Raw genomic sequence first — 13,965 nt, 5'->3', positions numbered from 1 at the left:
TACTACTCATTAGAATATTTTGAAACATATGGTGCAAGCACTGCCTAATGGGGAAGGAAAATACTTTTGTATTGCTTAGAACTTTGCCAACCTGGCTTCTTAGAAAACATAAGAATCAGACTGTGGGGCTTCATAGATATGTGGGTCTGAGCACAGGTAACAGAGGCACCCAAGAGATGCAACAGTTTGTACAGCAGCTTCCACAAATGGGTGCCAGAAGCTACTGAGGGCAGTATGTTTGTTTCTGCAATGGGGAAAAAAATCAGAAGAAACTGTGCATCTCACAGTATAAACTCAGAAAAGTTCTCATGAGAACAACAGAGAAGCCATTGAAGACTATTTTCTGTATAAAGCTCAATTACAAGGGTATAACAAGAAAGGCAGAGAGAGAGCAACATTATATTAATGCAATGAGTTTATTAGCTTTCATTGTCATTAAAAAAAAAAAGTAAAAATCCATGAAAACACAGGAAGAATCGTGTTTTGACTAAGGGAAAATCAAATTTCCTACAAAAATAATTGAAATAATTGTGATGGCTTAATTTCCAGCAGGAAATAGATGAGAATAAAACTCAAATATGAAGTACTTGAAAAAAAACCTGAAATACTGAATGAGATACAAAGAATAATTGAGGAAAACTCTTTATACCCTAGTGAAAGTGCAAGTAAGTTATTTGAGGGAGTAAAGGCTAGAAATTTCAAAACTGATGAGATGTGTTTTTATGTGCATCTTAGATTCCTTGTGAAATTCACTGCATAATAATACAACTCTGTTTATGTGTGAAGGTGAGAGAGGGTTTGTGTGTTTGTCTAGACACCAATTATGTGTAAATGTATGTGTATAGATATGTTTACCCCCCTGAACTTTCTTTGAATATGATTCATTTTGTTATTCCAAAAAGAATTTGATTTTCCGCTTAACTTTGCATTTAGCAAAGAGTATATAGATGAAAAGCTAAGAAGTACCATATTTTTATAAGAAATCATAGTAAATAAGTTTCTGACAATGTAAACCTCTTTGTTCAGGACATAAGAGTATTTAAAAATATTAGATACTAGAGAAAACAAAAAACATCCCCAAACTACATATATTATCATATAATCCCCTAATTTTTATGTGAACACTGACATATCTTCCCACATGCTGTTACTGGTTGTGTTCTGAGATAAGATATTGAGCTATATGGATCATGACTTCAATTTAATATCCACTTTAATATTCTGGAAAAATTATAACTGGAGCATGTGATTGAATAGAAAGCATTTCTAAGCAAGACAATGAAAACAATTGGAGAATGAGTTCTATAGAAAAATATGAGGTTCAACCTTCATTTGGAGGAAATGTTTTTAAGGGTTAGTAGGGTTTTTTGAATTCCTTTCTAAGTTAAAAAATATTGACAAACGAAAACCAACACCCAAAGTGCAGGATCACTTTCTGTGAACACTGAGATGAAACATGTTCAAACTCATTGATAAAATATAGTTTTAAAGTCAAATAAACTTTTAGTTAATTACTTTTCTGAAATGGAACAAAACATTCCTACACTTTGCATTGTTTGAAATTAAAGAGAGACTTTTCTGCAAAAAAAAATAAAGCCATTCTCTAAAACTTTAATGATCTACTCTTTTCTGACTTTCTGATGAGTTCAAATCGTGTGAAATGGAGTGAGGAAAAAAAAACATTGACTTAGAAATAGGATTGGATTTAGCCTGAGATTTTTTCAGAGCGATGTTCATTTGGGATCACGGATTCATAGAATGGAATTACTGAGCTCACTGTCTTAGCTATAACTTATCTTCCAGAGCCTTCTAAGCTTAACTGAAGAGATTGCAAGATAGAATAGGGCGGGCGTTCCTTCAACTCGGTGATTCAAACCCCTCATAGTTAAAAATTTGTTTCTTATTTAAGTATTTCCAACTTTGGTCTTCACACTTAATATTTTGTTTACTTTTCCTCAGTAGATAAAAGAATCCTCATATAGCCAACATTATTTTTCTGTGAAGGTGTGGTTATTTCTTTTTTTTGATACAGTAAAACTGAGGAAGTAGCTTAAATTTCTCAGTATAATTACTTGCTCAAGCCTTTGAATGCGTTTTTTGATTCTGTACCAGTCCACAAGCTTCCTGCTACTGAAAAATTAATGTTTTCTTTTACATGATTGACAAAAATGGTGAAAAAACAGACTTCAACCACTGTAGAAGCTATTCCATTCAATGAAATCCCCCTTAGGTTGACAATAATCTGAGACCTACCAGGTATCCAGTCCATACTTTATTATGCGCTTTGCTGCTATTCTAAAGAGCGAATACATGATCAGAATGAGATACTAAAGGGAATACAGAAATCTGAGAGTATCACATCATTGACAGATTATTTTATGAAGCAAACACTCTTCTCAAGAAATGAAATTGTTTGTTTGTATGTTTTTCATAGAGCCATGTGGAGTGGCATTAATTTTGTTCCTGTTTGTTAATTCTTAATTAATCAGATCTCAGATTGGTGCTTCCTTTTTCACTTTGAATATACAAGTTCATTTGTTGGTTGTGTTTTGGAAAACTTTTTTATTTTTTACTACTGATAGAGGAAACATACTTTTATCTTCTCTCACTTTCTCCTCCATTTTAGGAGTTACAGTGCTTGAAGGGCCTATTTATGCAGTGGGAGGACATGATGGTTGGAGTTATTTGAACACAGTTGAGAGGTGGGACCCTCAAAGTCAGCAGTGGACATTTGTGGCAAGTATGTCAATTGCCAGAAGCACTGTTGGAGTAGCAGCATTAAATGGCAAGTGAGTAGGGTATGCTTACACAATTGAAACACTTTTTTTGAAAACCAGTGAAGCTTAATTGTCATTGCTTTCCCTTATTAAGTTGCAGTGGCATTGAAATGTTCCAGATTAAATCAAATGGTCAAAGCTACTTTAATAACCCTGTTACTCTACAAGAAACTGGTTTCAGTGGTGCATAAGGCCTGCAGCAGACTAGCAGAAGCATCATCTACACAAATAACCCTGGAAATATTGATCTACAGTCATGAAGAGCTGCATATGATTATGCATATATATTCCAGCTTTGTTTCTTTTTCACAGCTGACCATATATTTAATGCTTCCCAGTTAATAGATACTCAGTTGAATTTTGCATGAATTACATGAAACTTTTAAATTAAAAGAAATGTTATCTGTGTCCCAGAAAGGTAGGATGGACACCACTGAAAACCAGAACGCAGTGGTCTCACTGCAGCAAATAAAAATATTCTAGAAACAGAAATTGATTTTCATTCTTTTTATCTGAGTAACCATCTTTAAAAATATCCCGTATGCCAAGAACTGGAACTTGAAAACATATGTAAGGACCAAACCTTTCAACTCCCTGGTGCTAATTTGCTACATTGCTACACACAACTGACATGTGCTGCATTCCTCAGGAGATTGGAAATGGATATCTCATTGGGAAACAAGATGGTGGATTTAACATTCAGCAAAGGAAAAAAAAATATTTTACTATGGAAGTTCTGAGGAGTTTTTTTCTTGGTTATTCATTACGATTTCTTTCTTCTGCAGTGAATAAAATAAATAAATAAATGAAATGCATTAGATGGTCTTTGAAGTGAGAGAGTTATAAACTATTCTATGTGTGTATCTCACACTGCTTGGGGCACTTTGCGTACAATGGATACTGGATGCTAAATATTTCAATGTGAGTTTCTTAAAACACTTGAAAAAATATAGCCTCTTCTTTTGTGTTTTAATGTGGGAAACTATTCCATTAGTGATCTTCCACTGCTTTGTGGTTAGCTTAATTTGTTTTCCATTTAAATTAATTTTAAACAGAAAAATGAAAATTGTATTTTTCTATCAGCTTATGAGGGAAATAAATAAAAAAATTAAAGCTTTCATATTGTGATCTCCTCAGGCTCTGAGTGAGGTGATTGATTTATAAGTAACCTCTTATTAATTTCCAATGTATTGATGTGTTTTTGAAGCTCACTTGTGTAGACCGTGAAAGTAAATTATTAATTATTTTGCTGCTCAAACAAATTGAAAACAATACTATCTGAATTTGGCAAAACAGGGGCACAGAAATTAATGTTATTTCACTGAAGTACATTTTAAAATTTAAACTGAAGTTCTTATATCAACATCTTTCCTAAAACATGAAAATGATTGTGTCAACATGTGCATCATATTCTAATTTGAAAAAGATTTAATTATCGAAGCAATAAAATCCTACTGAATTTCTCAGAAATTCAGAAAAATAACTATTTGAAGTACTTTTAAAAAATTTTAACGTAGTCCTTTTGACAGGGTTCTTTTCTATAAATATGTTGCCTTATTACATTTCAAAGTTGCTCCTGTTTCACCCAGGAGAGCTTAATGGAATATCTTCTTCTCCCAACACAAAGGTCACCAGGTTGTTACCTCCAGATTTCCCAGAGTAAGAGGATAGAATAATTACTATCCTTCAATGAGGAACACAGGCAATATTCATTTCCTTAAATGTCTTTCTAGTTGTAAGGGGCAGCTAGAACAACTAATAAAAGATACAGGTTGTTTTCTAGATAAAAGACACGTGATGGATTTATTTTCCCAGAATTTCAACAGAACAATTGATCTGGTGCTACATAGGAAATAAATATTTAAGATTTTAAAAAAAGGTGAATAGTACAGGGATTTGAAGAAGAAAAGGACTATATGCAATAACTAGGATGTCACAGTTACCCCTGGATTTCTTTAAAGATCTGTCCTGGGTTAAAAGAGTCTAATAGTAAGAGCAAGTTCATTAAATTACCAGTCAATTCAGTGGCACCAAAGGGGGTGATATCATGTGTTTCATGTTGGACACATGAATACAGAAGTACTTGGATGACCTTAAGAAGCAACACAAATAGAATATTTAGTAGTTTATATGTGAATTAGCAAGCTTTGTGCTTGAAAAAATTAATGTTAAGAAGTGAAAGAAGAGGTAAAAACAGCTCCGTACGTTGTTAGCACAGAAAAAGAACACAAGAAGAAATCTAGGGGGAAAAAAAGGAAATACTACTGAAGAATACATGCAGTTTAATTAATATTGGAAACATTTATGTTATTTGGCTTACCATGTGGAATTCTGGTCATCCATACTGAAGGAAGTTCAAGTGAAATTGCAAAGCTCATATAGTGTATACCATTAATATCAATAATGCATGTCATACCAAAGAAAAGCAACAAAACTGTTACAGTTGACAAAGGAACAGATGCACAAAATAGCTACAATTCAGCTGGGAAAACAGAGATGGAATAAAAATAATATGGGGCAATAAGATCGTGTCCACGAAACTCTCATCAGGTTCTAAATGCCTGTTTATTGATTCATAGAAAGGGTAATATTATGTGTTTTTATGCAATACCAAAGACTGAAATCTGAGAATTTTCCTTTTCAGTAATATCTTTGTTTTGCCAAGTCAATGTATACTGAGGCTTTGAAGATTCCATCTCCTTCATCTTCATCTGTTTCTCATAGTCTAACAGTAATACAAGAGTGGAGTGTGTTATCCTTATTCTCTCTCTCTATACATACATATATATATATATATATAAATTATTTATTTTTAACTTGATGTCTTTATCAATTTTTAAAATACTTGGGTAGGTGTTGTAGGACTTGCCATGACTTTAGAATTTCCTGGGATGAAACATGGTCAGTAGTTCCTTCTGGTATTGAAACAGCATCATCCTTTCTGCCTTGTTACTGTTAACAACCCTGTTGCACAGACTGGAAGAGAAAGAGTGCATGAACTTCCTCAGATCAGCAATAGATATGAGTGTTAAAATATTAACTGTGGGAGGGAGATTTACACTTTGAAGAAACTGGGAGAGGACAGTGCTTTTTATATGCAGATAATGAGTCAGAAGTTGGGATGACTTATTTGAATCCTTTGGGGCTGACATACGTGGTGTGTAACTAGTGTACAATTTATACTATGTAAGACTAGCATTTTATGGTTGTCAGCAGATAGTGCTGAAGCAGTAGTACTTTTCTACAGTATGTTAGGAGCACCAAGGAACCAACAATATGAAAAATTTTATCTTTTCCAGAAACATTTCTACATTATCACTTACTATTTCAAGATTTTCCTAATTTCTTAATCTTTAAACTCAAGAAGAAAAAAAAAATCTAGTTGACACCTTCAATCCAATAAATACAAATCCTTTCCATAACTTAAAATGTAAATGGCTCCAAATTTATATCTAATACCATAGCTATTTATTAGCCTTCTATTAAAAACTCTCTAATACATGAACCACACATTCCCTAAGAACATTAAACCTTTACACTAATTTATTTTCAGAACATATTTTATGCTAATGGTGTAGCTCGAAGTAGAAATGAAATAAAGTTTACACACTTTCATCAGGAATACATAAACCTCAAAGACATTCTCTGTATCGTACAGCTTTATGTTATTCCAATTTTTGTGTCACTACCATAACCGATGTTTTTCTGTGCTGCTCTATTATATGGCCACAAAGACTGCATTGCAAAAAATATTCCTTCGTTTCTACTGGTATGTTCGAAATTATCAATATTTTTTTTGAAGCAACTGTAGCTTTCATGGCAGAGAGTCTGGCCCTTTAGTTTTGATCCCTTTAGCAAATATCAGTAAATCTGTGTTACAAAAGGATAAAATACTCAGCTGTTGCTATGACCCACAGGCTGACTTTAAATGGTAAAACATCACAGCAGTGCCTTAAGTGTCAAAAGTAATGACTTTGACACACACTGGCAAGCAGTTCAATCTCATGGTAACATCTTGTGGAGTTAAGAAGAAGGGAGTCCTGACCTTTATTGATTGCCATATCCTCAAATATGTGCTATAGTGAACTTGATATTTCCCCCTGCTGCTGTTGTTTTTATTAAATACCACACACTATTGTTGGTATATGATAGATGACAAAAAGCAAGGAATTGTTGAATCTTAACTTTTAAAAATATAACTGTGTAAGAATTCTTTTAAATAATATTTTACTTTTATTTGTGAAAAAAAAGTTTTATAAGTATTCATTATCTCTGAAGGAAAGTAAAAGAGCAAGGAGAAATGCTTCAAGAGAATATTATTCCCCATCAATATCTATCTGATCACTTACCAATTGCTGTCACAGGGAAATAGACTTGACTTGGGGCAAATTAATGCAATTTATTAGTAATAAAAATAGATCCTGTCTAGTGAGAAGCAATCCCAAATTTTAAAATACCACCTTTCTTCCCCCCTTTCCCCAGCTCAATATACGTCTTGTAAAATCTTATAGCCTCACCCCGAATGGTGCACAGGGATGGGGAATGGGGGTTGTGGTCAGACCATAATTGCTTCTGTCTGTCACTCCTTCTTCCTCACACATTTCCCTTCCTCCATCATGGGCTGTCTATGGGCTGCAGCCCTTTGGGAGATAACCTCCTACGCCAAGGTGGTGTCCTCCATAGGCTGCTGTGCCTCTGGCTGGTGATTATCTTAAGCAGGAAAATGCAATGCCAATACTACAGGCAAGATGCATAAGCTGACCCAGAGATATTTTCTTTTACAGGAACCTAAGCATAGATCCTCTTAATCCAATACAACATCTTTAAAACTGGAGTTGTCTGGCAAGCCTCATCTGTCTCCATCAATTATGTTTCCTTCCTTTTTCCTGTTTGCCTTAGACACTGATATTTTTCCATATTTTTGTTGAAAGACAGTCCAACATAAAAAAAACCCCCTGATTTTCTGGTTGTGTCCTTTAAGTAATTATTTATTATCAATTGGTAATGTCAAATTTTGCCCATTACTTAACTATAGCAGATAGAATTTAGATCAGATTCCGCATTCTATTAATTCTGCTTAAGCACTGGTATAAATAGAACATACTAATGATTACTTTAAAATCCATTTGCATATACATATTTATTATTCTTCCCTTCACAGTCATGCAAATTCATTTGTTACATTTTCAATTTTACTAGTTACGTAGAGAGACTTTAATAACTATGTAGCTTTAGGATTTTTTTTTTAATAATTATTTATCTATTTAGTTACATTCCTTCAGTTCCACCTCTTGTGCAATAATTGGATTCATTTATTAATGGATTTTCATAAATTGGATTATTGTTTTGGCAGTGCTTTCCTAGCTATTCTGTTTCATTTTGAATGGGAAACACAGAAAGCAGGCCAATAGAGATGTTGCATATGTGCAGTGGAATGTTTTGTTTTCAGATCATTTAATGAGAAAAACTGGAAAGAAACTTGTGTTATTTAGATCAATATTGTGCCTGCTGTAAACAGCAGTTGCTTTAGTTTAAAATATCCCTTACGATTATTATGCACTATTACAAAGTTACTATCAGAAAGTTTAGCCTGACAAACCTTCATTTTTAAGAAAAACGGAAAAATTCAAACCAAATTACTGTGAGCACAAAAAAGGTTCTCAAAATCATCTTGTAGTTAGTCACTCACCAGGAATATAATTGCTTTGGACTGACCTTGGAGAGACAAAGGTTAATAATTACACAAAGTCCTTAATAGTAGTTTAGTGTTTGGCTTGAGAGAATTAGCAATGTATTACATTCATATAACCACCTACAAAACTTGATTGTGTGGCTGACTACAACCTCCTCCAGGAGTTCTGCCCCTTTGGCTTTCATGCATCTTATAATAAACTATCTGTGGCATTTTCTCTTGGCAGAATCTTTAAGACTTATTACTAATTCAGTGCCCTGGTCTGATCTTTTGTACTTTTGCCCACAAATTCATGTTTCCTATGTGGAGGTCTCATGCAGCTCAGTGAATGTACAATTTAATTCAAAGTGCATCATATCCTCTCTTTTACAAGCAAGATTTAACTTGCTATTTTACATCCAGACTGTAAAATAAGAGACTCCGCACAGGTTTACTTTTTTTCTGTGGGGCTAGGCTAGCCTTAAAAAGATACAAGCTAGATAAGTAGATGTGACTCTTAGAAGAAAACAATGAAAAATCATGAAACTTTACAGTAAACCCACTATTTTTCCTTCAGTCCAAGGCAGATGCATATGCATCCTTCCTCTTTAGAAACTAAGTGATTGGCAGGAGACACAGCACATGCTATGTGCATGATCTGCTATATGCAGATCACACTGCTGATCTGCAGGGTGAGCCTATTTTCTCTGGCTATTCTATGGCCAGGGTCCCAGATGCTTGGACCACATTTCTATTTTGAAAGTTTACTGCACATGTACATCTTGTAGTGTGTATGCCCCCACTATGCCCTTCTCTTCATTCATCATCCACAAAACAAAGTTTTTGGACTAGCTGGCTGTTGACTGTAATTTGTGATAAGGTCTTTCATGCAGGTTTTGTAATAAGAAACATTTTGTCTGTTTATTATATTCTTTTTTTTTTTCCTGTAAGCTTTGTAATGAACAACAAATTCTACATAGATAATGCATATGTTCTAGTATGGTATGCATTAACTTGGACATGTGTGGGTACTTCAGACCAAACAGACATAGAGAGTAAACTTACTCAGTCCTAATACCTGGCAGAAAAAGGCAGTAGTGTCACTTCATCTAATTTATGCTTTTAGATGTAACATATGCACCAATCCAGACAGTGGGAAGCACTGTGGATAATGCCTAGAAAAATTCACACCCTATTTTTTAATTGTGCAGCTTCCACAATTAAGCAAAGACATTTAAAAAAGCATTCAGCAATCACTGTTTTCTCTCTTGTGCTCAAGACTGCAAAAAGTATTAATATCCTATATTAATTATTATAGTTAAAGTTTGGCTTTTCATTTTTATCTTTAGTGGGATATGAAGTATGAGAATCCAAGCCTGTCTCAAATAGTACTTGGTGCCTGTATGCTGGGACAGGAAAGAAGCCCTTGTTCAGTGCAGTGGGAGAAGCCTAGAGATCGTCCCCTGCCCAAATGTAGGCATTAACTTAAGTTACACACACACACACACACACGTAAACACATATGTATTCATGTGTGCATTATCCTGTGTATACAAATGCTTCCTTATTTCCACATATATGTAAATCTGGAAGAATATTTAAAGATGTACATCTGACTGAAATTAAAGAAAGCTAAACATTAGTCTAATACTCAACTAAATATCTTTATGAGCAACAGCCCCTACAGCAGCTACCAAATATCTACTATACACAGCAGAATAGAATAACAAGCTATCTCCACTCCTAGCTTTCTATTTTTCCAATTTGAAACTTGATTAACTTCTTAATAACTAATATTGGGATAAGATTAAATTTCTTTTGACTTGGCAGACCAACTTCAGCTACATCTTACATTATTGGTTGAATTTGTTGAACTGAGAAAAGTTTGTTCATTTTAAAGGTCACAGGCTAAATGATCTAAGACTTTTTTGCAAGTCATCCATATAATTGCAATGCACGGATGCTTTTTAATACTTCAGCAAAGACTAGGGTACTGCTCAATATTATTAAATAAAGGAAGCATTAATAGGCTTTAATTGTGTTTTTTAAGGCTGAAGTAACAATTCAAAATTTCATGCCAAACTAACAAGACAAGAAATATGACCAAAACCCATCATTTCCCATCAGTGCCATTTTTTTCTCATGGCTTTTGTGGCTTGAGGTTTTCTTTGCTCTTATGCTTTATTGATGATTCACTTGTCTTTTATTAATCCATTTGAACTAAGAAAAATACCTTAATAGGCATATATAGTTACTGTCAGGTAAGGAAAAAAAATGTTTCAAACTGTATGCTTTCTGCCCACAATATTCTCACTAACCACAAATAAATAGTTTTAAATCAATATATTAAGTATGACGTAGATATTTTGCATGATGATAAAATATAGCAGTATTTTTTTTCGGTCAAAAAATTCATGCAGTCATATGTCTGCTTTCATAACAGACTCTACATCATCTACCTAATCAGACAGTATCTCAAATTTGTCTTAGGAGGTTATTAGCTATTAACAAATTTTGTGAAACTCTTTTGCAATGGGAAGAATAACAAAAACTTCAAAGACTACCTCACAAGTTATCAGCCTTAGTAAGAACAGAGACAAATGTTTCAACAAAAAAATTCTGTTTTACTCTAAATGAACTTCGACCTATAAATAGTTTTAAAACTTAATTTGAATCCCGAGAAGTTATTTTGTGTTCTTTTATAACAGCTTTTATGATGTGGCTGTTTTATAAATATGTTTTTTACTAACTTATGGTTTAAATGAAACTCTTTTTTTTCAGAAAAAACAATTATTCTGCATCCAACTATAGTGAAAATGAGACACATATTGAAATTATTCTTCCTTAACTGTGGAAACTACAAAAAGGTGTAGATATTTTAAAATATTTTAGTCAAAATCATGGAATAAATGGATACTGAGACAAAAAATGGAACAACAGTATGGTCTAAAATTATTAAACTCACAAAGAAAATTAATATCATAAACACATTATCTCAGTCTAGCACAAAGTAATTCTATGGATTCACTAAAAATTTTATTTAATGACATGTTCACTGTGTGTTTTAAAATAAACAATAGAGCAAATAAAGGGTCTCATGCACATGCTGTAGTAAATCATTAATTTACAAAGGTAATTGGTAATTTTGCCTTACCTGCCTTAAAGCCTGATAAAGTCAACAATGTTTTTTTAACTGGTTGAATCTGCATTCAGTCAATGGTCTTGAATAGAGAATGTAGCCCACATAATTCTGATTACAATTTAAATTGCTTGAAACAAGTTCTTTCTATTAGGAAACTAAAATTTCTAGTGTAGGAAGTCAAGCTTTGTCATAATGATATTATCCATGCAAAAGGTGCTTTTCTCTCAATATTTTGTCACAGAATCGTAGCAGGTCTTGGGTTGGAAGGGACCTCAAAGATCATATAGTTCCAACTCCCCTGCCATGAGGAGAAACACCAGCTACTGGATCAAGGTCTGAGGACTCCCATCTAACTTATCAGTAATTACTATTCATTTAATTCTAGGCACTTACTCTATGACTTTATTTTTTTCCATCTTTTTGGTCAAATTCTATTTTTAATTTATTTCCCTACTGCATTACAAATACATAAAATGCCCTTCCAAATTCACACGCAGAAATAAGACTTCATTAATGCTTTCCATTCACAAAATTATTGTATTTTGAACTTTTGCCAGTGAACTACACTGGCTTAATCAAGGCAGCATGGGTAATATCTCTCCTCTCCTACAGTCTGACTCTTAGGTCAGGTATGGACTGATTCAGCAATACAGTAGTCCAGCACTGATGAAAATTATTACTGTCCCATCACTCCTACCAACCAGATATCTTTTGTACCAGAGTAATTTTCTGCTGCTCTTTCAGACACACTGAAAGGCCAGAAAAGGGTGAAAAAGAACCTAAGCAAAAGACTGGATGAGGTCTTTGATATTCATAGTGAAAGAATTTTGAAAGGGAAAACCTCATTAAGAAATGCAGCAAGGGCATGATTCAACTGTTTTCACAAGCTATACCGCCTCAGATCAAAGGCAGTCTGGTCTTTTGAGGTTGGCTTGTCAAACTTAATTTAAAACTGGCTTTTCAGAGTAGTTATCAAAGGTTTGTAATGGCAGAACTGAGATAAATGCTTTTGATCCAGCTGGTCGTGACTTCTCTTCATGCTTCCTACTTCGAAACCTCTACTTCATTTTTCTAGCCAATTTCACATACAGGTGTATATATATGAATGTACAAGAATCTCTCTCCATCTTAGTACAAGAAGTGACAACACCCTGAAAAGACAGAAGAGGCTGAGCTTGGTCTAATTTCGTATCTGTGCATCTGAATCAGCTGCAATGTAGGACATTTAGGAATAGAATTCTATAATAGCCCCACAGGCAGAACTTTCACTGTGGAGATAAAAGCGCTCAGTACTGGATGCTTTCTTTTCCTTGTTGATCTCTCTCTCCGAGCAGAGATATATAGTTATTATTTTTACAATAATTCTAGTTTTGATGGGATACACAGTGAAGAGTAATTCAGCTAATTCAGAGAAATACATTGTACTTTTCCCTGTAGAAATTTTATTACAAACTGTTGCCAAGCTAGACAAAGCTGAAAAAATTGATTAATTTGAAGTCCTCTAATAAAATAGGACCCTAAGCACTAAGAAGGAAGTAAGATTACTAAATAAATTTGGTTATAAGAATTTCAAAAGTTTCAGATAGCTGTACAGTATCCCGAATATTCAGTGCTTGTTCCAGAGTTGTTCTCCAGTCATTTGGGGCCTTTGTGAACATGGATTTGGAAATTTGGCTGAAGACTGGAAGCAATTCCTGACTGGGGTGTTCGAGCTCAACCACAGTCAGAGCTTTAAAACAATTACTTGATTTTCAACTTTTATTTATCTGAATTATTTTTATTTCACCTTTGTGACATTTAAAAAAAAAAATTATTAACGACTCCTTGCAGAGATAGAAACACAATCAAACTCTAAAATGTTAGTTCTAAAATATGATTTTGAAAATGAATTTTGTTCTGAATAGCAGAGCGTATTTTAGCAAAAGACTAGGTGGTCCCAATCACTGGCTGAAAGTTTTATCAGCTGCTTATGAACAGCATTTGCTATCTTTTTACCAGCAACTTGAGTGCCTTCAGCTATATTTTATTAGCTGTCTTAATTGGAATAGAAGAATGAGAAAGTATGTTCCACTTTCAGTGTGCAAATATCAGCTTAAATAAATAGATTTATTTCAGTTGAAAGACAATGGAATAAATAAGAACTTTTCATGCCAGAAGAAATATCAAAGCAGTGGGTATTTTGCTTAGGGGTACACAAAATTATTTGCACTGAAGTCTGCAGAAGTGTTGGTTCTTTTTATTTTTTTAAACAGTGTTCAGTGTTTGTGTGTCCAAATATCTACTTAGAAATATATTTGAAAATCTCAGAAGTGTTAATCGTGGTTTATATTTTTGGAGATCAATTCACTTACTGACATGTAATTGTCTACTGCCAT

General features: G+C 33.8%; 1 protein-coding gene across 2 annotated transcripts in view; it reads left to right on the top strand.

The window, feature by feature from the left end:
* KLHL1 (kelch like family member 1) overlaps window positions 1-13,965 on the top strand; it is a 196,988-nt gene that overhangs the window by 167,319 nt on the left and 15,704 nt on the right. For both annotated transcript variants that reach the window (XM_032099888.1, XM_032099889.1), the window contains exon 8: window positions 2,627-2,789. In XM_032099888.1, coding sequence (XP_031955779.1) covers window positions 2,627-2,789 — 163 coding nt within the window. The remainder of the gene's footprint in view (window positions 1-2,626; window positions 2,790-13,965) is intronic.

The sequence above is a fragment of the Corvus moneduloides genome, chromosome 2 (assembly GCF_009650955.1).
Source record: "Corvus moneduloides isolate bCorMon1 chromosome 2, bCorMon1.pri, whole genome shotgun sequence".
Taxonomy (NCBI): domain Eukaryota; kingdom Metazoa; phylum Chordata; class Aves; order Passeriformes; family Corvidae; genus Corvus; species Corvus moneduloides.
The sequence above is the reverse complement of the archived record's forward strand: the minus strand, read 5'-3'. Positions and strand labels throughout refer to the sequence as shown.